General features: G+C 38.2%; 2 protein-coding genes across 4 annotated transcripts in view; one reads left to right on the top strand and one right to left on the bottom strand.

The window, feature by feature from the left end:
* Nucleotides 1–2,380: 2,380 nt before the first annotated feature.
* On the bottom strand, nt 2,381–25,026 carry RAB22A (RAB22A, member RAS oncogene family). Of its 2 annotated transcripts, none has more exons than XM_033010350.2 (7): nt 24,644–25,026; nt 22,693–22,772; nt 17,348–17,429; nt 13,206–13,277; nt 12,937–13,043; nt 10,997–11,106; nt 2,381–9,611 (listed from the first exon to the last, which is right to left on the bottom strand). In XM_033010350.2, the coding sequence occupies exons 1-7, from the start codon at nt 24,677–24,679 to the stop codon at nt 9,514–9,516; spliced, it is 585 nt and encodes a 194-aa protein (XP_032866241.1). In that variant the 5' UTR covers nt 24,680–25,026; the 3' UTR covers nt 2,381–9,513. The 2 variants fall into 2 exon arrangements, with proteins under 2 accessions (XP_032866241.1, XP_032866239.1); XM_033010348.2 differs by lacking the exon at nt 24,644–25,026 and adding an exon at nt 23,127–23,170.
* LOC104364854 (serine/threonine-protein phosphatase 4 regulatory subunit 1) overlaps nt 24,993–25,991 on the top strand; it is a 26,895-nt gene continuing 25,896 nt past the window's right edge. Inside the window, exons 1-2 of one of the 2 annotated variants that reach the window (XM_042801262.1) lie at nt 25,005–25,092; nt 25,221–25,265. In XM_042801262.1, the coding sequence (XP_042657196.1) occupies nt 25,086–25,092; nt 25,221–25,265 (52 nt within the window). In that variant the 5' untranslated portion in view covers nt 25,005–25,085. Of the gene's footprint in view, nt 25,093–25,220; nt 25,266–25,991 lie in introns of both variants that reach the window. The other variant, XM_042801263.1, reaches the window with a different exon arrangement.

The following is a 25,991-nucleotide window of genomic DNA, read 5'->3' as shown; positions in this document are numbered from 1 at the left end:
AGCTTGTCTGCTTAACCACCTCCCATCCTGCTTTGGCTTTTGTTTTTGTTCTGAGATGTCTTTCATTCCATGCCAAAACAAAACAAACCCATGTACATATTTAATATAACTCTTCGCTTTGCATAATACAAGTGAAACCTGCTAACTCCTTCTAGCCATTACATCAGGAATAATTTTTAAAAGCTTCAGCAATGTACAGCAACACACTCAAATAACGTACTGCTGTTTTTCCTTAAATTCCTTCTCTCTTAGAGAAAAGATGGTCACATAAGGTTATCAAGGAGTGTATTTTCTTTTCCAGGTCCCTGCTATTCTACTTTACGTAGTTAATTAGATTTGGAGCCTAGAATGTTCTTGGCTGACTATTTCTGCTAGTTGTGAGGATTTAATTTATAGCATAAACTATGGATTATGTCATAACATTTTACTAGATCTCCATATCAGAAGAGCGTTGAGTTTACTTACGCTTTGGAGCGCTGTTTTCTTTGGCTTGTATTCTGGAAAGGTTATCTTCTTTCACTTAATCTCTTAGGTTTTATTTTTATAAACAGACTCTCTCAATGAGCTAGGCATTCTCAGTCAAGTAATTAGTAGAAAAGACAAGCTTTATACATACCTGCGAGTTAATTGGAAACTAATGGTGAGGAATAAGACAGAGGAAACTTTATACAATATATAGTCATACATAATAAAAAACCCTAAAGTAAACAACTGTTCAGTGTTGCTGCCCAGAGCTTTCCAAGTTCTACTTTTCCTGAAAGAAGTACAAAGAACACCCTTAAGCATTTGATGATCCACATCTTAAAAGGGTTTGCCAAGTTGTATCATCTTACCACAACTGGCAGCTCTGAACTTACCTGTTTGTATTTGAAGGGCTCACCCACGTTTTCATCCAGGCTGAAGTTTTTAAAGCAGAGCATTGCTTAAGTTGAAAATTTATGAAGTGTCATTAATGTAGGTTGTCACGTTTTTGCTATATGTAAATAATGTGTACCTTCAATATTGTGCATATCAGATTAATTGAAATGGCCATGCATGAAGGCCACCTGCAATATTACGTCTTTATCAATTACATAAAAAAACCTCACTTTATTAACAATTCAGTCACAACTAGACTAGAATGCAACCTGTGGCCAAGCTGAGTTCTTGATAACAGGAGAAAACAGGGATGAACACTACAGGGCAACTCTGAAGAACACCTGAAGGCTTTGTACTGGAGCAATTTTGAAGAACAGTTTAAGCTGTTATAACACTTTTACCATAAAAGTTATGAAAGACTTGATCCAACTAAAACACCATCTCATATTGTGTGTGTGTAAATTAGGTGGTTTAGTTATCTAGATTCCCTATGCAAACACATGTAAAATGTGTTTTTATCTCTATTCTAGCATGCTCCTTGTGTTTACCCTTTTTATGCTCACTCCAAGGCACATTCATACAAGCATATGTGACACTCCTCAAAAGCAGTTTTCACACATTTAAAAGGATAAGTTATAAATAGCAGGTACTGAACAATAAATTTAAGTTATTCCAGGTCTCTGTTATCTTCTTAACAGTATGTCTTTCCTGCATATGAACTGCAGCCAGTTGCTTAGTAGCAACTTTTATCCAACATTTTCAGGTAAAATAGCTGTATCAGAAACAGAACTTTTTTGCTTATTTACAGTTTTGAAGGCTGCTATTAACTGAACATGTTAGACTTGCATCACACATTGAAGCAAGAAAACTACATCTTTTAAGCATCACATAAGACAAGTGAGACGACTGTAGCCAACCCCCTATTTTTGTGCTCTACATAACCACCAAAGCAGTGGTTTAAAAAAAGCAAGTTACCAACCAGCTGTTAATTCTTAATAATTAAGAAAGGATCTCTTCCCAGCATGACAGGCCCCCACAATGCTATGCAGATGTTAAAAGCACTTTACAGTTTTGATTGACAGAAACCTGGCCTAAGCAGTCAAGAATTTTACATTTCATGCAGTCTGAGCTAAAAGCAATGTATTAAATAACTTGATCCTGGTAGAATTTGTCAGGCCTTGCACTGGTTGACAAGACTGTGTGTGGCCTGCAGTTTCTCAGACATCATGCTGCAAAGAAAGGAAGCATTACACAAAAGCTGCATTCTCTCTGCTGTTTTTCCTCATCCCTTCTTTGTACAAGTTCGTCTTCTGCCTTTGTCTGTGTATACATAAAGCAGGGAAAAGCTTCAGTTTCTGAATGACTGGTAGTCAGTACATTTGGAAAACAGCTATTTGAATCTTCCCTGAGAGTCACTTCTGCTATGTTATTGCTTACATTCCTCTTCTATAATTCTCTTTCTATAGAGACTATTTTTGAAGATGTTGAGAATTGTGGAAGCATTTATAAACAAGCCAGCACATTTATAAACAAAGCTTTTTATTAATAAAATGTTTACACCTTTTTTTTTTTTTTTTGCACAATACATCAGACTGGTAGTGATTTAGCATGTTATTACACTATAAAAGTTTATTATGAATGCTTAGGCTGAAAAGGCTGTTTACATTATGCCAAATCAACATTTCTTTATTTGCATTCTATGCACTATATGGGAGTGTAACAATTCAAACAAAAAGGAGAGAACAAAAGCCTGGTTTTCCTCATTAGCATCTACAAACCAACAATACAGACGAACCTGTACACACTCTCAGGACCAGCCCAAGAGAAGACTAAAAAAAGTCTCAAAACATTCATAAGCTTGGGAATTCATCACTACAATATTTCATCACTAGTAATCTGACTACATTTCATGCAGTGAAGCGATGGTTGTAAATTTGTGCAGTTTACAGTGCTGCAAATGCTCTGTAACTTTGAGCGGCTTAAGTTTCTTTTAATAAGAGATACTGTAATAAGAAGGCACAGACCTTTCAACCTTTGTTACAGGTTAACCCAATCCTTTAATGAAAAGGCAGAATGTTCTTAAGAGGGACAAGAATTGATACAAAGGTTAACCTCCACGCTTAATTTTACAGGCAAACATTTATTACACTGCAAGAGCTATATGCATATCAGGTTATTTTTGTGCCCTGAATACACAAATGGAAAAGTTTCCTATTTAGAAGAAACCTTCAGAATGATTTATTTTTCTCTTCATTGTACTGGGGATGGGGGATACAAGGGGGAAGACTGCCAGGAAGTCTTAGGTGTCTAACAGCTACAGAAACACCGTGTCTTAAATCAATTCACTGTGTCACAATCTCAATGTTGGATACACAATATTCAGAAACAGGAAGTACAAAAAGAAGAAGTTAAAATATAGAAGAGTTTACGCCATGTTACTAGAGCCTTATAATAATTTGCTCCCCCCAGGTGAATGTGCTTTTAGCCTTTGTTATGTGGTATAATACAGTAGCAGTACATGTCTCAGCTCCTATGTTTTCATAACAGTTTCATAAGGCTGTACTAATGAATTACCATTTTGTTTACAAACATTTGCCACTGTGACAGATACTTCTAGAACCTTTGAGGAGAAAAACACACTCACCACCTGTTCTTGGCTAAATCCCATAAGGAAACAAAGAACAAATTGTCAAGAAAACATAATAGATTTAATAGGAAATATATACTGTAACATGAGTAAAAGTGAGGCAAGATAGTAGCAGTGAATCTATCTAGGTGTCAGAGTTACAGCATACCCAAGTGCAACAACTGGATGGAGTATCACACACAGATGAAGAGTATGACAGAAAGAGTGGTCTGTATCCTTCAACATTTGAAAAAGAAGTAGCAGTTGGTTTGTTCAATACTACATATGTGAAAACTAGCACAGAAATGAAGCAAAGAAAAAAAACCCCAACCTTAGAAGAGTACCTTCACAAAGGTAATTAGCTCCTTGAATAAAATTCATTGCTAGTGTTTAAGTAAGAATTTAACAATCCCAACTTGCAGGATGATGTAATGGGAAAAGCAGAATTGTCTCTTCTAAGAAATTTTTATCCTAGACCGAGCACAGTTTCAGCAAATGCTGTCCAAATTTTTAGGAGACAAATCATCCTACTACTGCCTTGATTTTCCAGGTAAACCAGGAAGCACGAAATAACTCTAAGCCACTAGAACTTTTCTAAGTATTTCTAAATATCTGTTTATAGCATGTACACTCTGACAACACTATGTTAAAAACTCGGGACTGGGTGGGGGGAAATGGGAGAGGGAAGGAGGAAAAACCTGACCCTAGGATCATTTTGACATGTCAGAGACTAAGCCCATCAGTACTCCTGGGTTTCAGGAGAGTCCTATATCCCTTGAAAGACTTGTTATCTGTGACACTTTATAGATAAAATTTGGTAGTGCTTGCTTAATTTTTCCAAGTCATGCATTTTTTATTCTAACTGACCAATAAAGGATTTGCATTCAAACTTTTCAGACCTCCAAAATATCAGAAGGGATTTTTTAGAAACAAACACTGATGTCAGAAGGCCTAATAATTTTAGGATAATACATTTTGGCACCTGTTTTCTTGCATGACAAACAAAGATGTGGTTTCAGAAGTGTTTCTTTGACAAGATGGAGCCATACAACTCTGAAAAAGATAGCTGACATTACTTTTTTTTATACTAGAACCTGCATTTATATCTTAGATTGGTAACCCACACCAACATCTTATTTCCGCAAGTCTTCTGTCACCTACCATTACCAGGGCTGTGATCTATTAATAGGAATGTGATCTGAACATAACATGTTAACAGTTTTCTTTACAGAATTTTGTGCAGAACTTTTAGGAGCTTAATTTCAAGCACACAATTCTCCTGCTTCAAGTAACTGACCTGTGGCATACAAACAGTCTCAGGTCACTGTAAAATGACTTCTTGTTAAAAAAGTTAAGAAAGTTTGTCCTTCTCTCTTATCCATGAACAAAAGAATTTTTTTTAGAGGCTTAAAGTGTTTAAGAGAGATACATGAAGCTTTTTAGAAAATGAATAGGCAGTGTAGAAGCTTAAGTCAGTAAATTATTCAGGTTCTCCTTATGTTTGAGATGATTTTTTTTTTCTACTTGTTTGTAGCTATTGCTGTTTTTAAGTGAGGTTTGCTACAGGGTGACTAGCTACACAGCTCAGCCAGCTTCTGTCCTGTAAATCATCAATTCCCAAGATAGTCTTCGCAGACTGCTGACATAGCACACCACAAATAGACTACACCATCCTTAATAAACACTATAGACTATTTCACAAGAAAGTCAATCAAACATCACGGCTAAAGCTTTCTTTTCCAACTAATACTCAATATGTTATACTGGAAATTTACACTAATGGTAAAGAATAACTCAGGATTATCATTGTAACAAAAATCTTGTTGAGGCCAACTTAAACCATTCAATATATTCAGCCTGAATTATTTTGGTAATTAAAATGAAGCTTTAACCGTGAATGCAGACAGCTCCCAATGAATCCCACATCTCCCAGCCAGGTTTAAACTTCCAAATCAATAAGCAGGCGTTGTCTCCGCTCCTCTAACTTTCTTCCCAAGCATGTAAATAATCTTTCTTGAGCAGGCCAGAAGCATTAAATTGGTATTATGTACACCAACAAATCAAAGACTAAAGTCTGCATAAAACACCCCTCTATACTATTAACTGTCTGTTCCTGTAGCACTTAAAGGGTCTCACTGATGTCAATAGGGATTTCAAGTGCAATGACCTGTTTTGTTTCAACACCGACCTAATAACAAACACTTCCTTGGCAACAGCAGAAGTTGTTAGAATCGTCTTACAACTTTTCAAAGCACCTATAACAATTTTTAGTAGTCTGACCACTAGATGCTTCTGTTATTAAACATAAGCTTCCAGATTTCACCTACTTAGGCATTCAGTATGCCAGTTTTCATCATGTATATAAAACATACTACAAAACTACCTACAGCACAGATCAAGAGTCTGGCAAGTTAGCTAAGACTGTTGTAATTTAGAGAGTCAGATGAAGACACCCTCCAAAACTTAGGGAGCACATTTAAGTTGCTCCAAAACTTAAAGAACTAAACCTTTATCAAATGTTTTTTTACAAATCTGTAGCTTCTGTGGGAAAGAACTGGTGTTTTTTAGAAGCTGAAACAGTCATATTTTGTCAGTTAAAAAAAACGCTCTGTATCAATGCAATGACATGCACCTCATTACATTTTTATGTATATGATACTTTACCCTTCCAAACTTGTTTTGCAGCAATTAATTCCCTTTGAGAGTATCTGAAAGTCTAGTCTCTATGATGAACTCCATTCATTAAAAAGAAAGGCATAGTGGAATAAAACTTCAGTCCTGAGCTTTTTCAACAACTTCTTAAGAGAAAAAAGTTATTAAAAATTTAGCTGGAATGGTCAAACATAAGCACTCCAAACACTCAAAGGCTAATGTATCTCCAAATAGAGAAGCTATGTTAGGAGAAAATATAATCAATTTCAGCAAGCCTAGTGCAAGATGAAAGCAGATGGTCTAACAAATTATTAATACAGAAGAAACCATTTTCCTCCAACAAAAATGAAACAATGAACATGTGCATCTCATCCAGGGAAGACTGCATTCTGGCTTTCAACTAGGGCCAACTGATCAATAAACAGTTATCTTGGCTCAAAAGAACTTACATCAACAGTCTGTCATTTTAAATAGGTATGTGTTAAAAAGCAGCCTCACTCCAGTATTTGTAGTTTGGACAATCTGAAATACTGGCTATTTACATGTTTTTATTAACTGCAGTAATCCAAGATCAGAACTGCAAAAAGGGTATTAAGTATGCTCACATTCCACTCAGACTGATAACAAAAGGAGTCTGAGGCATTAAGACTTAGATACATTTGAGATGGGCTAGATTGTTGCTGCTTCTTTAGTGTTCTGGGGTGGGGTTTTTTGTTTAAGTGTAATTTTGATGTACAGCAAATAAGTGAAGAGAGATCAGAAAGCAGTTCATAAAGATTTGCTAAGATATATGGATCTCTCCCCCCTGAGTGGAGAGAACGATATTCACAATACTAGCCTCTCAGTCTTGCCTTGAGTCCAACATTTTCTTCTCAAGTCAATAGATCTTGGATAAATACTACTAAATCATTTTTGTTATCCCACTGAAAAATAGATTTAAGCTATATTTTTACCACATGCTAACAGGCAATAACTTTCATTTAGGAAGTCTGAAATTCCTTTTTGTACTAATCTACATAAAAGATATTCCCAAAATCTGAGACTTTCCTTCTCCTTCTGTGATCTTTGCAAGTTCAAGAATTTCCAGATTTATTACTAACCAACTGTAATAAAAGCAGTATATTGTGTATCACAGTAAGATACTAAAGCACCTGGTATCTTGGTACAGAATAGACTTTCTGAAGCACTGTGAAAACAAAATATTTAAAAAACCTAGTTGAATTCCATAATCACACAATTTGTTATTTAAAAATTTGCTGGGAGCAAGAATTGAGATATTTCAAAGAAATTGGGGATTTCCATGACTGCCACTGTGGAAGTTCTACATTTAATTGCTAACCTGCTTTTTTAAAATTAAAAATACGCCCAAGAGCAAGCTTATTCTGTGCTTTCTTTACTAATTATATTTCTATCAAGCATTTTGTAAGAGCACTAAAGTTTTCTGTTCATAATTTATTTGCATGAGTGACAGAAAAAATAAATCATAAATCAGGCTGAACACCAAACACAAATCAGTCTCTACTATGACATTCTTTGTTAAGGACCAATGTTTCAAAGGGGCTTCAAACAGCCTTTGGTTGATGAAGATATACTTCTTGGGCTCTCTATAAGCATGGTAGCCTGTAGAACTGTGGCAAAGAAGGACTAATTGACAATGTAGGGTAAATAAAAGGCATGATAAAAATGTAGGCACCAAATTTCATTAAAACATACTGACCCATTCAAAATCTCTCTGTGATAGTTCACCTGTTTTGCTCCAGAACAGCTCTACAGTAATTTTCACTAACACAAACTAATCTGAAGTACAAGTTCTTTCATTTCTTACCAACTCTACCTCATTTCCTTCAGAGAAAATACTTGAGATGATAGAAAACCAGATTATAAACAAATAATAAGTATCATCAACATGACCTCATTTTGATACTAAAGCTGAACAGCGTATTTTAGTACATACTTGAGTCTATTAAGCTCTTTTTCTTCAAAAGTATAGTTTCTCACTAGTGCTGGTAGGAAACAAAAAGTAAAAATAAATAAAGTATCACAAATGGGTATGGTCAACCTATAGTTTAATTGAAAGCATACTAAACCCAATACAGAAGAAGCTAAACACTGATTTGCTAAAAACCCTCACAAATGAAAAGCCCAGGAGCTAAGAGGTAACGATCTACATTACCACGTCTCTTTAAGGTTACTTCCTATTTATATTTTTGTGCCCGAAACAGGAAAGATTGGGTGCACTAGATGAAAACTTGTTCAACAGACAGACCTCATGCTGTATCAACAGCATTCTCTATTTGTCCTTTCAAATGTGATTGAAAGAGAAAGAATTTCAGTCTGCCTCTGGATGAACTCACAGTGACAATACCTGAAATGCAGGAAGAAAACCTGATGGAGATTCCCCAGGAGTTTATCCATAGGTGTGGAATGGAAAGAGTGTATAAGATTGCCTTTTTTTTTTTTTTTTTTTAACTGTTTTTACATAATTTATAATACTTTAAACACTGGTCTCATAAATACAATATGAACACTTTACACATGCCAAGCAATTAAAACCTTTCCCCAAAAACTTTTAGGTCTTATCAGAACCACTGGCAACATCTGTTTACAGCATCTGTTTTTAGTCAGTAACCACTTAATTTAGTCAGAACTACAAGTAGGTTTTCTTCAACCAACAGCTTAACATTAAAAAACTTGTACGAACAAAAAGATGCCTATAAGTATATCAGTTTGCCTTAAAGTGATTAAAGTCAGCATGAAAAAAAGATTGTCTGTGATTTAAGATCTGTTGCTCGTGTCCCCACCCCCGGTGCATATCATCTTTAAATAAAAAGTGCAAATGGGATTTGGGGACTGGATGGACTGATTTGCCTATTTGTCTTCAGTTGCTTATTCTGTAGCTACCTCACATCAACTGTCCCATTGTACTCTGGATTAGCTACAATTTAAAATAAGGCTCACTGAAGAAAAGGAAGAAATGGCATCTAACTTCCAGACTTCTCCCACCCCTAAGTCCCACAAAAGTGCTCATCTCCCTTTTTACAAAAACACCCCCAAAATCTTGATTATAAAACTACTAAACATTTCAGTTCTACCATCCATATAGTCACCTTCCTTTCAAGCAAGGCCAAAAAAGTGATGATGGATTCCCTTTGAATGCAAGAGATACTACACTTTTTGTAAGTAAACAGGCTGACATTACAATTGCAGTCTTTTCTGCGAGTGTACAGATGTCAGATGAACTGGTCCATTTTTGTGGGACCTCGGGTGTATGAACACCAGCAGATAAAGATCTAAGACCGATAATATAAACCCAACGTGAACTATTAACTTCCAAGACCACCTACTGTATAAACAAGTCTGATTTTCTAAGGGATCAGTCAACAGCAGCTGCGCTTTGTCACCGATGGCTGTCTTCTAAGTTTGAAGCCCTTACCACTAGACGGGGGGTTGGTGTCAGTTGATGGAATTCTGCGACCTACAAGGAAGCAGAAAAAAAATTTACAGCAAACATTATACTTGAAACTGATTCTAAGCATTCAGTATATGTTTTGTATACAAAATTGTGTCTTCAGTTAGTCATACGTCACTAGTGACAACACTCCTGCATAACAGAAGGATGGCAGTTAACAGTCTATACTATGTCTGTAAGAGGTATGGCTCCACAAAAGAAGAACAGAGGCAGTTTTAAGCTAATTTTGCAGTGTTTACACTTCAGGCTAATATAGACTCGGGAAAGCTAAGCTATAAAAGCACCCTGAAAACATACTTTGCAGGATGCAATACCATCTGGAATATCTTCATAAAGAACTACCATCTTGACCTGCATTTCCACAGTACATCACCTGCACCAGGCTTAGCACAGAAGTGGTTATAAAGATAGCTGCTTTAGTCATCTAATCAGTCTTTAACACTGACTACACCTGGTTGAGTATTCTTCTCTGAAAAGGATTTATGATTCTTTTTTCCACAGTTTATTCAAGATCAATTTTAGAGAGCAACTATTAAGTCAGTAAATCAGGAAGCTAATCTACAGCACATACTTTCTACATCAGCTTCAATAAATTCAACTGCTTATAAGGACCCTATTTTTTTTTTTCTTAAGTCTAATGGTTCTGTAAGTTATTCAAAGCTAAACTGCAGAGCACACACAGGAACAACTGCTGTTTGTCCTCTTTTCAAACAGGCTGACATACCTGCACACAGGTGCTGCTGCCTGAAACATATCCTGCAAATAATATTGCATGGAATTCACTGTGGAGTACTGTCTGCTTTTCATTCACACAAAAAAAAATTGTCATTGTCATATCCACCATGAATGAGAGAGAAAAGATTTGCAATTTAATTAAGAAAACCCAAGCTATCATAAAAATATTTGTGGAAAATCTGTACACAATAGTAGCTATTTCCCATTCAGTAATCTTGCATTTATGAATTCTTTTGTTTTGAAAATGCCCTGTTTTAGACTAAGTACAAACACTAAGAGTGAGAACTTAATTCCTTTTCTCAGTTGTATAAAGTTTCCATCTTCCTCATGTCATTTCCTTTCCCTTCATAACCTTGGAAGTACCAATTGAAACATTCAACAACAGATATAGTAAGATGACACTGACTTCTGACATGAGTGCCCTGCTTGCTATTTATCCCACAGCATCACAGTAAGCTTAAAATCTCTAGAAGGAATGTTTAGGTCATTAGATGACCAAAAATTTATGCGGCTCATTTTGCAGTTTGTATTTACGTCTGATTGTAACAAATTTAAGTCCATATACTCTCACCTAAATAGCACAAAAGTAATACATTGATCAAATTTCTACTTGAACTTCTTCCAGAAGAAAGCACATTAACTGTTTAAATACTTACTAATTTCTATAAAGAGTTCATTAATGTTTATTGCATTTTTCGCACTTGTCTCTACAAATATTGCATGAATGGAATCTGCATAGTCTTTAGCATCTTTTTCCATGACTTCTCTGGAAAAACAAAGCAAAGAAAAAACTGTGAATGCAAAAAAAAAAAAAAAACTGATCAAAATCTTAAGTGATAGATTAAGCTTTTAAGTGTCTCATCAAATGAGTATTTTGTATTTTACCTGTCATCACAGTGCTCCCTCATCCTGAAGTTGATGCTCATTCTTTACTCTATGCTGTCTCCCTACCTTGAGGTATGAGCACCACTGAAGCACAATCATAAACTAAACAAGGTTTTAAGCCATCTGACATTACAGTAGAGTTTGTTTCTTGAGTGCTCTAAGTGTAGGTCTGCAATCAATCATTAGGGGGTACTTGATTCTTCACATACACAACAGTTTATGATGTAGTGAAAAGATCCTAAAGCATTAGTTCCATTAATCCAGTGGATTTCCAACAGGTCTTTACAAAACCAAGTATCTCACAACACTGCAGAAATCATTAGTGTCGCATTTATTTTACATGAAGACATAGCTATAAACAGGAACATATTTAGACTGAGCACACAACAGAGCCAAGAAGGGAAGTTATTCTGCACCCCTCAATTGGCAAGTTGATAATGAAGTGAGTTTCCATAAACAACATGGAAAAAAACCAAACCCCAATAGGTAGAGACAGGACTGGACTATACATTGTATCACTTTACATATAATTTCTAGAAAACACAGGCTACTTGCAGTAACAAAGCATTTAGGGTATCAAAAGCACATACTTTGAATCAGTGACTCAAATATTGCCTCTGACTAAAGTACATGGAATCTTGCTCATTAGCTTGAATAACAATGTTTACATAATTTATGATGACACCTAAGCACCAAGAAATAAGCATGTGAGTCTTAAGAATACAAATACAAGGCATGTAGTATAAGTCATTTTCTCATAAGAGACATGCTACTTCTAACAAAAGTTACTATAGCTCACTAGATAACTGCTATATATTAATGATTTGTAAAACTAGACTAAGAACCAACTTTGCAGTGGTTCTTTTAACACATAACCATCCGTCTCCTTTGAGACAACAGCTGTGGTACCTTTTCCAATGAAATCTAAAACCAAGAAGTTTGCATATACGTTCTTTCTGACTTTTGGCTAATTTAACCAGGACATAAACAAAGAAGGGCTTCTTTTGTTTTTAGTACACGCCTTCTAGAAAGCTTGGCTGTTCATAAAGCTTCTGAAGTGCTTTTCCCACTCCCTGCAACTATTTCAGCCACAGCCAATTCCATCCCAGTATTTAAGTAGGGAAGGAAGGCACCTGAACAAGCAAGTCAGAAAAACCTACACAATGCTTTCCAACAGGCTGGATGTTTTTCCTAACAAAATGAGGTGCTACAGACTGACAGGGGTACTTCTTATGAAGTGAGGTAAACAGCTTGTATTACACTGTCGTTTCACAGGCAGTTTAGGCTTGTGTAACTTGGCACTGCCACCAGAAAAGGTAATCCTGTCGCCCTGTAAACTGCTCATTCCTAACCCTGCTATCCCACCTCTGTTATGCCAGCAAACGCTCATGGTGTGAGAAAGGTAAATACACTTGGATCAGTTTTCTTTTTTTCAAATGGTTAGTTTTTATCTGGATCCATTTCACAGCCCGATTTACTACCCAATCACACATGTACTCACACCAACACAGGGGACAAAGTGGGCAAGATTGTCCAAGGGCACATTAACCAAATCTTCTGACAGCTGAAACAGCTCAGACCCCTTGTGAAACTACAATGCTAGTGTAAAATAGCTTAAATTGCTCTATGCCTTTCACCTGCTTTGAAATCTTAAAATATTTAGCACTATGAACCTAAGTGAAAACCTGCAAACTGTCAATGGTTTTTTTACCTTACATCATTAAGATCACACTTATTTCCTGCAATAGCTACAACAATGTTTGGAGGTCCATGCTGTCGAAGCTCTTTAACCCAGTTCTTTAATGTTGAGAAAGTTTCCTGATGTGGAGAAAAAACAAAAACAAAAACAAAACAAAAAAAAAAAAAACAACAAACAAACAAACAAAAAAAAAAAACAGAAGGAATTACAAGTCAGAACTGTCCCACGACACAAAAAAATCCTCTGAAATTGTAATGCTGGGTCAAGATTAAATTTCTTACCTCTTTTGTGATGTCATACACTATAATGGCTGCTGCTGACCCTCTGTAATACATTGGGGCCAAAGCACGAAACTGAAAGACAGACATGACACATTATGGATCTGATCTCCCACTGACCTCCATGATTTCCTTATTAGTATTATTATTGAAAAAAGTGAAAACTAGCTTTAAAGTTCACATTAGTGGAAAACATTCCTTTACAATTACAGAGAGACTGTGCAGTAGAGTACGTAAACTTCTATGAAAGTACTGTTTTACAAAGTCCAACCAATAAATAGGGATCAGTAGTACTGCAAAAAACAGAAAGCCAAACTTCACTTATTTTGACTAGAAATGAATCTCTCATTTATAACACTGTAGATTATAAACAAACACAAACCTGCAGGATAGATGCTCAACTTTAAACACTGAGCAACGGGAAAATAGTCACAGTTGAACTCACTTCTTCCTTTAAGACACTCATGCTTTTGGACAAAAAGTAATTTCATAGCACATATTACCACTGATCTGAAATATTCAGAAGTTGGTGTCAATCTCTAGCCCCATGAATCAGTCGTGGCACTCTTAAATGCTAGAAATGTTGGTTTCTTCATATTCTAACCTACGGCTTTAGGGATTTTCCTTAATATTTTCCTCAAAAGTTAGAAGCCTGTTTAAAAACTGCAAAAGCCCACAACCATGTGACCTGCTGCAAACTGAGCTTTAAGGAACACACTAGATAGTAAAAGGCTGCAGTAATTTTATTGTAATTTTCAGAATTAAATCTACAGCAGGCATATTTGGTTGGTTGTGCATTTCAGGCTATAACCCAGGCCTGCACCTTTGCATGTGCAGAGTGTTATGAATCCAGGACTGAAAAAAGTGATAGAGGACACGATTAAGTTGCATCAAGAATATCAAACAAGCATTCTTAGAAACAGTGTGATATTCTGTCAATTCAGAAAGCACCAGACAACTAATCTAGCAACCAAAACTGTTAATGAAAACATGAAGTAAACTGCATGTACTGCTTTGATGTAAGCACATGTGACTTAGAGCTTTTGTGCATCTTACTACTCAGGGTAAAAATCATGAATAAAATACAGTTTTTCATAAAGGCTTATTTGGTTCTAATAAAATACCAATTTCCTTTTGCTTAGCACAGTTCAACTGAGAGCAATATTATAAATCATAAAAATCTTGCTATAAAGCAAAATTCCAGACCATTTACATTTGGCACTCAAATTCTGTTTTGAAAATAGGATTTTGAACACAAAGTTCAGAATATAAAAATATTTAATAATGGGAAAGGGAAGCATGGGCAGGCATTCAGTTCATGTTGGGCCATAATCCCTCTCTTCCTCCTAAGTACTAAAATGTAAAGGAAAACATATTTGGTAAACCACCACTTGGACTGGTTGCAACCTGGCTTTTTGACTATTTGACTATTTACATTGGGAATAAACCAACTTTCACTCACTGATTTTCTATCACTCATTTCCTGCCTGCTAACACTTAGATACTTTTTTCCACTTAAGAGCAGTCAACAGATAAAATACATTAACAAAACAGATGTTACCAGAAACACTGAATTTTCCTTTTGCTATTTTTCCAAAGACTTCAGCTTGCCTTCCAGCCTCCAATTGGTGTTTTGACAGAATTATTAAGATGACATAATGTAATTATCCAGAGACACTGTCAAAATTTTAGGTAAAAAGGCAAAAATCCTAATTGCTACAAGTAGTCTCCTATCAACTTTACTCAATGTAGAAGAAATGAGAGAAGAAATAAGGCATGTGTGTGTAGGTAAATGAGCTGTGTGAAGGGAAGTAGTGCACGTTTCCACCCTTGGAGTGAAGCTAGCCAGCTACTCCCTGAAGCCAAGGGGTTGCCTAGTGTAGCATAGAACTATTGGATGCTGGGCTTTTGAAGTGGAAAACAGCAAATGCTCCTCAAGAAGCCAGGACTATGAATTCTGTGCATTACACATTATGGCTCAGCACAGACATTTTAGTTCCAAGAATGGTATGGACATTTTTGGTATTCCAGATCACTATGGAGGAGATTCCTTTCACAATTCATTATTAGATGTGTCACATGACCGGAAAACTGTGCTACAGATTTCTGGGCAAGGCAGGTATACAGACCATTTGTGACTAGCAGTTAAGTGATAGTGCTGTTCTGTTTTGGAGAAAGAAACATCCATGAAGATAACAGCATAATTTCAAAGTAAATATCCCTGCTCCCATTTCACTGGTTTCCTTGGATATATGGGGACCTCACAATGACTTCTCTCAGGTGTGGAACATAAGCTTCACAGATACCACAGCTCTTGATTCAGAGCCCAGGTAAGGCATTTTTGATTTCAATAAATATATCATGCAACTCGTATGAAAGAAAATTAAAGAGGTATCACTCAGTCTAAAAACAGAAAGACAAGAAACATACTAGTCACATACAGAGATGTTTCCTCAGATTGTAGTTTGCTGAATCTAAATTACGGCATTCTCCTATTGCTTGCAAACACAGTTAAAGTGAACAGAATGGAATGCTAATATGTAACGGATGTTTCCTGCCAAGTTGTGGCAGGCATGTTTAGAAAGCTTTCCATTTAAGAGTAGCAGCTTCTCAAAATTCATACTCTACCTCTCAGAAGGCTCACATTCCAGCATTAACGTTTCAGAATGGGCTAGGATATTCACTTAGGGCAAACTATTTACAGCAAATGCTGATGGACTTCTAGTAATGGGAAGACTTTGATATTTCTGGTAACATGGATACTATTGGACATATCTCTGGGACACAGCCCTGCCAACATAAGTTTGCTTTACATGGTGCTGCTGGAAAGAAATAAATTGTCATTCAAAATCCAGAGCACGAAAATGCAATACAAATATACCTGAGTTACCTTCTAGCCATCGAGGTGATTATAAAGCTAAAAAGCTAGCAAGTCAGTTCCACCAGGACTCCAAAAGGTCAAATGACTCTCAACAGGGATGACTGAGCCTTTAAGGGGTTTTTAAATTTGTTTTCTTGGGGCAAGTTTTTTGTTTGTTTGTTTTGGTGGTAGTGGTGAGGGGTTTTTAGTTGTTCTGTTTGAGGATTTTTTTGATTGGGCTCTCCTTTTCTTGAGCCAATTATGAAAAATATTATAGCTGCATTTGCCATGTATTATCCTAAAGTAATAACCCAACCTGATCAAACTGACTCTTACTGGGGACAGCTCAGTGTCTACCTTTGTTACAGTTAGCTCACATCCTAAATAAACTCATCATGAGTAATTGATAGTTGCCAGTAGTTAACAGTCAAGACACTGAAAGAATAAGCACTATTATCACAGCTACTATAATTTCTACCACACCACTTCTACTAGTAATCCATAAACAAGCAAGTGAACTAGCATAGTCTTCCTTTTAAATTCTAAGTAAAAATCATGCAAATTAATTAACTGCAATTTCATTTGACTAGTCATTTTCTTGAAAGATTTTGTTGCCTCCCTTCAGAACTATGTATGCTGCAGAGAGCAAAACCCCAAGCTAACAAATCAAAATTGAAATTTCAAAACAGATTTCTTGACATAGCTTCTAACACTATGAGATTTGAGAAGTAAAACTTTACAAAATAATAAAAGGTCAGTTATCACCCATAACACTGCCTGAAACACTGCTTTTGAAAGCCTAAACCCACGTCCTACTCACAGGATGTGCTAGCAATTGTATGTTTTTCCAGAATCAGGGCCTTACTTGTACTCTAAAACACGATCATGCATTTCACTTTGATTCTCATGTTGCTGGTTGCACTGCCTGAAAATACTGCAGTTGAATTTTTAAAACTCAACTAGAAATGGTGCTAAACACAGCTGCTGGCTTCCCCCTCACCATGTTTTCTTTTGAAATGGCATTCCCTGTCAGTGAATCTAAACCCAATATTTTGTTTTATAAGCTCCTCTTCTTAGATAATCATCCTTAACTTTGTACTTTAACCATGATAACAAGGAAAAATAAACACATTTACAGCACCCATACCTTGATAGATGCCTGAATAGAAACCAATGTTCTGATACACATTTGTAAAACCAGATCACATTGTGACTTCCATGGGCAGGGCTGAAAAGCAACCCAAACTCTAGCCAGACTATCACCACAGATACTGATTCTACTTACTCGCTCCTGTCCAGCTGTATCCCAAATTAGGAATTTATGCAGCTCATTTTGATACTGTACAGTCTTGGTCATAAATGAGGCTCTGGAAAAACAAAATACAGCTTATGCTTTTCAGAATGCAAATATGTTCTTATTATCACCATGAACTTTTAAAAAATGTTTATGTTCCAATAAAAGTGCTTTCCCCACCCACACATGCAAAAAAAGATTTTCATACATAAAGGCTGAAATGAATGAGGCAATGGGTCTCAGAGGATGAAATTTCCTTTCAGAGGATGAAATTCAACTAACAAAACAGAAGGAACATGAATGCAAATAGGCTTTTATTGTTCATAAGGTTTTGATAATAATAAAGGATGTATGACCACAAAAATCTGGAAGGTTAGCCTTTTTAACAACATTCTTCCTAAACTGAGGAATCGTCACAGCAAATCACTGTATACCAGAAGCTTCCAGGGGGAAAGAGATCAAATCCTTCCCCTTTGCACCAGCTTTTTCTATCTCTGTACTATCATTCAGATAAACACTGGCAAGTCCATACTTGGGAATAAAATATGGGAGATTGATATCACTCTTGGTAGGTGTTAAGAGGACAGAGAAATCAATGATGAGTACCTTGCTTGTTGTCCACACTCTGTACAGCTCCCAAATCCTGTCTATCATTATATACTTCAGCCTGCAGAGGCTCTTGCACTTCCAGAAGACAAGCAAAAAAATCTCTTCCTATGCTCCAGCTGCCCACTTGCCCCTCTCAACTTCTAGATGTTTTACAGTGAAACATTGTAAGGCACTTTTGTGCTTTACTTGATCTGCTTTACATGAATCATTGTATTTCCCAAAAGAACAGGAATTCAGAGATATCTTTTACAAGAGGGAGTTCTTTGCTCTACCTATTACCCGTAAGCACATTTTTAGTAGGAAAGCCACATGCTGAATTAAAATCCTTGTAGAATTGGAACTATAGATGCCATATTTATTTTAAGCATATGAGATCTTATATTATTATCTTAAACACCTTCTGTATGCTTAATTCCTGTCACTTGGCAATACTGCAGACTTCCAATCTTGCTCTACTGTCAGTTTTGGAGAGGATGCAGGATAGGATCCTGGAGGTGGCCTGTACTGGAGCTTTTTACAGTACACATTAAGCTTGCTGTAGATTCTGAGTCAGAGAACAAGAGTCTTTTAGCATGAACAACAACGTTAAATACCTGAGTCCAAGACTCTGAACTTCAATTTATCTTAGAACTTAAGTATCACCAGGGCATAAATTTTAATTACGTCTGCGACACTTTTGTAGTTAATATAACCAGAGTCTTTGCACATGTTTCAATGTTATAGGAAGACAAAACAGTTATCTACATTTAAAAAAAAAGGAAAGGGATAAATTACACAAGCTCCAAAGTTAGTTACTCTTAAGAATCCAAACATAAGGTTGCAGCATCCCTAAAAATCAAGGGTGTAACTGTAATGCATTTCACAGTTAACCAGATGATGTATTTTAGTAACAGAAAATAGCGATAGGAGTATGCGTTGTAAAGCACAGCAAAGACTCCACTCCCTTAAGACTGCTGCAAATTAAGCATCAATGCTGAACGCTCTGACCAACATGGAAACAATTTCCTAAACCATAGATTCTCACTGAAAATTTGTCTTACTTGGTTCTATAAACCAAAATATTACTGTGCAGTCAATTTGAACTGAACAGCTGCATTGCTTTAATTCACATCACAACAAACATCCCAAACAGTATCTGACAATAAAAGTTAAATGCTTCTTGAAATTATTTGACAAGTGAAAGCTTCCATTGTGACAGATGTCAATTCAAAAAAAAAAAAAAAAAAAAAAAAAAAAAGAACAAAGAACAAGCAGCTCAGACAAACCACTTTCAGGTCAACAAAAGCCTCTGAACTAGAGCTATCCTCAACAACTCCTAGTAAGAAAACAGGCATTATCCCTGCTAAATTTCCTAGCTGCTTCTCCCAGCCAAGCATGCAGTATAATTACATGAACAAGATGCACCTGAAAGTAGTTTTATACTCATTCATAATTCCTTTTTGATGCTATAATGAACAACTAGATATCCTGCAGTACCTAGAGATGCTGGTCAGGCAAAGGAGAACGTGTCCTCAGCACCAACAGGACAGAAGTTGCAGAATTCTGACAGAGTTTCTACATCTGCTCATGTTTGAGCCTGAATGATGACCATTCATGACAAAGTACGATTGCTCAGATAATTCCAAAAGGAATGGAAACAGCGCATGAAACACAAGATTGTTTCATGAACTCAAAAACCCAAGAGTAAACGTAGTAACATTCTCAGCTTTAGTTTTTTAATATGCTCAAAACTTCTCTCTAATCCTTACTTTGTTCTTTCCACCTCCTATTCTCAATTATTGTCCTTGTTTTGGCAGGGTTAGAACTAATTGTTTGTGGGTTTGGTTTTTTTTTTCCTTCCTTCTTAGTATCTAGAACAGTGCTGTGTTTTGGATTTAGTATGGGATTTGGTATGAGAAGAATGTTGATAATACACTAGTGTTTTTAGTTGTTGCTAAGAAATCAAGGACTTTTCAACTTCTTGTGTCCTGCTAGTGCGCAGGTACACAAGAAGCAGGGAGGAGAGACAGTCAAAACAACAGACCCAAATTGGCAAATGGAATATTCCATATCATAGAATATCACGCTCAGTATATAGATAAGGGTTGATCACTCAGGTTTTCATTATGGTGGTTTCAGGATTCTCACTTCTCTGGGATCACTGGCTGGTAACAGCCTGGGCATCAGTCAGCAGGTGTTGAGCAATCACATTGTGCATTACTCATCTGTATTTTTTATTATTATTTTTATTTTATTTCAATTATTCATTTGTTTTTCTTTCAACCTACAAGTCTCTTTACCCTTAACACTACAACTCTCTCCCCCATTTCCTGGGAGTGGGGCAGTGTATGCAAGCAGCTGCATGGCATTCGGCTGCCAGCTGGGTTTAAATCACATCAATTAGGAAATAAGATCTAGAAAAAGTTTTAAAATTAATTTACTTAAAATGTTGGGATTGTATCTTGTTGGAGCTTCACACAATCCCTACATTTGGGCAAGTTTTGATTCATTTATTATTATAGCAAACTACCAAGATAGCAAGTCCTCAAACCAATGAATGACTTTAAGAGTGCTAAAAGATAGGTTTTTAATCTGTCACTTCAAGAAAGCATACTAACCCCAGTACTGTCATTCAACCCATGAAGACAAATTCTATTCTACACATTAGTCTCATTACCACAATGGCTAGGATCTTCTAATAGCACCTTAAGTTACTACATAGTATCTGTTACAGACACTCCCCTGGGAAGACACACCTGTGATCTCCTTGGGTTCCTGCCTTCAAACAGATAGGGGCTACATTGGAGAGAGTAGAAAAGAAGAAATCAACCCATTAACCACACAGACAGAAAACAACCAGATTAAAAGAAACTGACTTTGGAGGGAAGATAACAAGACTTGATGAAGTTCACTCCAGTCTCAGCCTTTCCCTGCCAGGAAAAAAAATAAAAAACAAACAAAAAAAACACCACAAAACCTGTCAAGCACAGTATTTTAGAATTTAGACTCTGAAAGCAGACTCGAAGAGGCTGCAGTTCACATGTGATCGAAGACATCATGTAAATTGCATACTGGAATATATACTCAAATGTTTAATCCATGTCATCTAGATGTGTGGTAACATGCCAAACTACAGAACAGAGCATCCCAACTGAATAAATAGGCATCTCTCACAATTGGAAAACCTAAGTCTGCATTACCATACCTGGTCACCTACTATTTAAGCAGACTTCTATCTCCCTTTTTTCCACCTCCTCTCCCCCAGGAACTGCATGCATGAACACAATGGCTAAATTTGGGCCACTGTAGGTATGATCTGTATTAGCCAACTATCTAACAGACTCTGTTTTTAAAAGTATGTGGATGATAAGTAATGAAGATGGATAACCAATCTCTCAAACACCTTACGTAGGAAGAAAAGCAACTGGATCTTTCAGTAGTGTTCATCTGAAGAATTTTTGCTTGCAGTTGATATCACTATGGGCAGTAGGTCTGAACTTTCTATACAAACTGAACTTAAACACTTAAGACAACCTGCCCTCCTAACTTAAGCAAACAGCAATGTAACTACTATCCACACATTAGTTTCATAGTCCTCCAGAAGAGAACCTCTACTCTAGTTAATTTGTCAGTAACTAAGAATGTTCAGCCCTTGAAGATCTAAGAAAAACTACTTCGTAATACATCTCAAAGGCTACCTTTGTTAACAGGGAAATTTAAACAAAAGCATACTTCTTACAGAATATTTTGCAATTTGGTACCAGTATTTACACTCAGAAAAAGAGGTAAGGGGCATAGGGGGCAGAGACAGAGAGATACCATAGGAACCACATATTTTTAGAACAGGATGAGACACAGCTGATCATTATCAGCAGGATCATTTTTGGTCAAAGCTGTAGTACAGCATGTGTGACACCTGAGACAGGAAGCCACAGTGACAACCCCACCCACACTTCCCAGCATCAAGTGAAGTCATGTCCTCCTGTAGAAAATTGCTTCTGAGCAAAGGAGCCCGTAAGACACTTGCAAAACAGAAAAGATGGTAAAAGAAACAAAAAGATCCGACCACTCCAAGAATTCCTGATGCTTGCTCTTCTTTCTACCCATTGGAAGATTTGAGCTCAGTAACACTGCTACTCTGAGGCTCAAATTTCAAATATCCTTACCTGTGAGACCAATTCCATTAACAATATAATGTTACTTTTGTGTGTGTATTGCATATAGATGTAGAACATTAGAACTAATTCACAAAGAGAAGTACAACCTGAATTAGTACGTTAACTACCTTCAAAAACATAGGAGACTTGTTATTGTACTTGACTCTAAAAAAGAAAAAAAAACCCACAACTTAATCATGTAGCTGCATAATAATTAGACTCTGAAATTTAAGAGTAGTGCATAACAAAAGTATGTTGTTCCTTTAACAGAAGCATCTATAGTGTCATTTGTTTATAACCCAGGACTCCCAGCAGGATTTTGTTAGCTTACATTAACAATACACGTTAGGTCCCGATCTTACCTACAAAAATGGAAGCTGCAGGAGTGCCTAATACACTTCTACATTTCCTAAGATAAATCATGAGCTAATTAAGGCTACAGTCGTGTTTATTACCACATTTAGCTGCCACACATGGAGAATCCCCAAGTGATCTATTCAGAAGGTACAAATATATATTCATATAATTCAGTTTTATTCTTGAGTAAGTCATGTTTATTTTGAGTAAGTCTTATTTTACTTTGTTTCTTACCCTATTGTTGGGTTGATGTTGGGATCAAAGCTATCTTCTACAAATCTCCACACAATACTTGATTTGCCCACACCAGTGTCCTAAAAAAACAACAGAAACAGTTGAAAGAGACATTAGTTACTATGAACAGATGACTCCTTTTGTCCTCAAATCTTGCAATACACTGTGCATGAATAACATGTTCCTGCAGAGACTCTCCAAGAAGTTAGATTCTGAAATACTTCAGGTATTATATTTATTTAGTAGAAAAATGAAAGGTCTCTGATACATTACAATTTTCTAAACAAAACTGTTAAGATGTTTTTATGAAGGACTATAAAAATCTGCACTCGTGCCTATTACCCGTTATTGAAGCTTTCTTCCCTTCCCCCCCCCCCCCCCCCAGCTATGTATAAATTGCATTTAAACAGGAGTAGGGAAAAACTGTTTATCACTTTTAGTAAAATATACAGCAATTGAGTGTGGTACTCCATCTTTGCAAGCCAATGGAGCATATGAAATTATACAAGTGTGACACATGCATTTCAACCTCTGACTAATACCGTCCCACCCTGCTTAATGAAAGACTTGAAATTTATTCTGTGACACACCTGAAACATGTTTCTAATGCAACTCTACAGAGCTATAAATGGTAAAAGGGGAAACATAACATGAAAATTCCGGTTTATGTATGTATGTGCAACACTGACTCCATAGTTTAAAAAGAGATGTATAGAAGGCATATTTAAGAGTGACATAACTCAACAAACTATCAGCAGCAAAACTGTTCTCAGTAGCAGTGGGACATTTTAAATTTTAATTAAGAAAGGTGAAGACATTTTTTTTGCCTTACATCTCCAGAGTCATCAAAGCTTTAAGGAAAAAAAAAAAAAAATACTTAGAAACTACTTCACTGAAAATGAAGATTTACAACATTCATGCATTTTCCTGAATCTTCTGAATACTGTAATAAATTTAGGCACATTATGTATGCTTGTGTTTATCTTTTCAAGCTGTTGTCCCCTCAAGAAAAAGTGTATTATCTCAGCTCTGTATTTCATGTTTGCAGTCTCAGTAAACAGAGCAATCTTAAAAAAGAGAAACATAAAAGCTGTCCCTGACACCGGAAGTTCAAGGACCAGTTTCTCTGGGTGCTTATTCTTCTCTTACATGACAAAAGATTTCTCAGGTTGGAGGAACACAAACAGAACCTAGTAGTTACCCCAAATGCCTTCATAATACCAAAAGCACAGAAACACATAATTCTTCCCTCTGAAAGGCAATGTGGCCATTTAGAAGCAGAAAACAAATCTGCCAGTCATACTCTGTGCAACACAGAATTTAGACACAGGTGGAGACAGCTGAGGCTCTGCAGCAAAGCCCTCAGACCAAGCCAAGCCAACATATAGTTTTATAATCTTGACTTTTTTTTCAAACTTCTACTTCACTTTGCTTGATATCGCCTTATTCCACCACCTGCAACACTTTAGCCACTTTCAAAACCTACGTATGATATTAAAAAAAAAAAGTTTAAGCCCCTCCCCCTCAAGTTTGATTTCAGGTGCTTTTATTTATTTACTACATGAACTCCAGGCCCGGCGCAGTTTGCGACTAAAAGGGAAGCATACGCTGGCTATACGTGCTTCCTCTCTTCTGTTTTTTAAGGAAAGGCGCCGGAAAAAAAGGAGCACTGTTTACATCTGGAGAACGCCTCCCGCCGTTGAGGGGAAGGTCCTTCCGGCCGCCCGGTCCCTTCAGGTGCCCGGGGTCGACCAGCAGCTCCGGCGGGGGCGAGGCCCACCCTCCGCCCAGGGGAGCACCCCCTCCTCAGAGCCTCTCCGCAGCTCACGCAAAGATCCTCCACCACCAGAGCCAGCCTTTCAAGCCAGTGCCTCAGCACTACTCCCTCCCTCCCTCCCTCCCGCCGCCCCCAGCCCGCGCCAGGGCCCCGCGGAGAGCCGGCCGCGCTTACCCCCAGGAGGCAAACTTTCAGCTCCCTCAGAGCCATGGCCAGGCAGACTGCGCCTTCAACGAGCACTCGAGACGCGGCCCAGAACGACCATAGCCCTTCCCGAGGCACGCGCACGCCCGAGGCCTGCGGGGGCAGCCCCCTGTCTCCCCCACGCCGTGGTTACCAGTAAACCTTCCTCCTCAGGCTCCGCGGACGCGCCGCCATCTTGGGCGGCCCGCCGGAGTCACCTGACCACACCCCCCGCCCAGCCGCGGTTGTCTTCCCTCTCCGGCGGCGACAGCGAGTGCTGAGGGGCGATTCTCTCACCCCAGGCAGCGCCTGTTTGTTAAACTGGTCGCGTTTCGGCTGCGTGAGGGTTGACCCGGGGGCAGGAAGTACTGGCGGCTCCTCCCTTTGCCCTCCCGCTCCCCTCCTCCTCCTGCTCGCCCATGTCCATTCCAAGATGGCCGGTAAGTGGGGCCGGCGGGCGGGCTGGCGGGCGGGGGGTGCTGGGGCGGCTCACCCGGGGCCGCCGCCGTCCTCGCCACAGCCTTCCGCAACCAACCCCCCGCTATCTCTCTTCTGTTTTTGTTTGTAGGGATCCCTTTGTATTTTGTGGATTTGCAGGATGACTTAGATGATTGTGAGTAACTGTTTTTTATTTTTCTGCTCCCTGTTTAGGCCCTCCCTCGCTCTCTCACCCCAGGGTCTCTCTTTCGCCCTCCTTCTCTCTCTACGTTTTTATCCAGGTTAGGGCGAGGGAAGGACTTTAGGGCTTTTTGTTCCTCTAGGAGAAGGCATACAGGGCGTTAGGGCTCGGGAGTTAGGAGTGTATTTGTGGGTCTGTAGGAGCGCGGCTCTGATGGGGGAATCGGGCTCGTTTCCTCCCTCAGCCGTGGGCCCTCGCCTCACCTGGCGTGTTCTACGGGCCATTAGGTGCCGGCTGACGGCGTCGAGCTGCCGAAAGATCCGCAGCCTCCTAGAACGGAGTTCTGAGGGGCAGCCGCTGTCCGGCCGGGGAAGGGGGACCCGCGGGCGGGAGGCAGGCCCCGGGCGGCCTCTGGGAACCGGCCTGCCGAGGGACCATCCTCGCTTCAAACGGCCGCTGAACTGTTGGATTTAGTGTAAGCAGCACCTCCAACAATGGCCCGCGGTGAATCTCTGGGAGAGGAAAACGGGTCTGGCCGGCGGTGGTTCAGGGGATTAGCTGCGTTGTTGTTTGTGGAAATCAGTCTGGAGTAGCCGAGGGATTTCCTAGCTGTGGTAGCTCAAACGGGGGAGACTTTTAAACGCTTTAGAGGCTGTGGAGGACGCCGTATGTTTTGCTGTTCCGCATCCCTGCGGCACAAGCTCGGCGGGACGCGGCTGA

Source organism: Tyto alba, unplaced genomic scaffold, assembly GCF_018691265.1.
Source record: "Tyto alba isolate M040663 unplaced genomic scaffold, T.alba_DEE_v4.0 Super-Scaffold_33, whole genome shotgun sequence".
Classification (NCBI taxonomy): Eukaryota; Metazoa; Chordata; class Aves; order Strigiformes; family Tytonidae; genus Tyto; species Tyto alba.
Note: the sequence above shows the minus strand (reverse complement) of the source record. Positions and strands in the feature narration are given on the sequence as shown.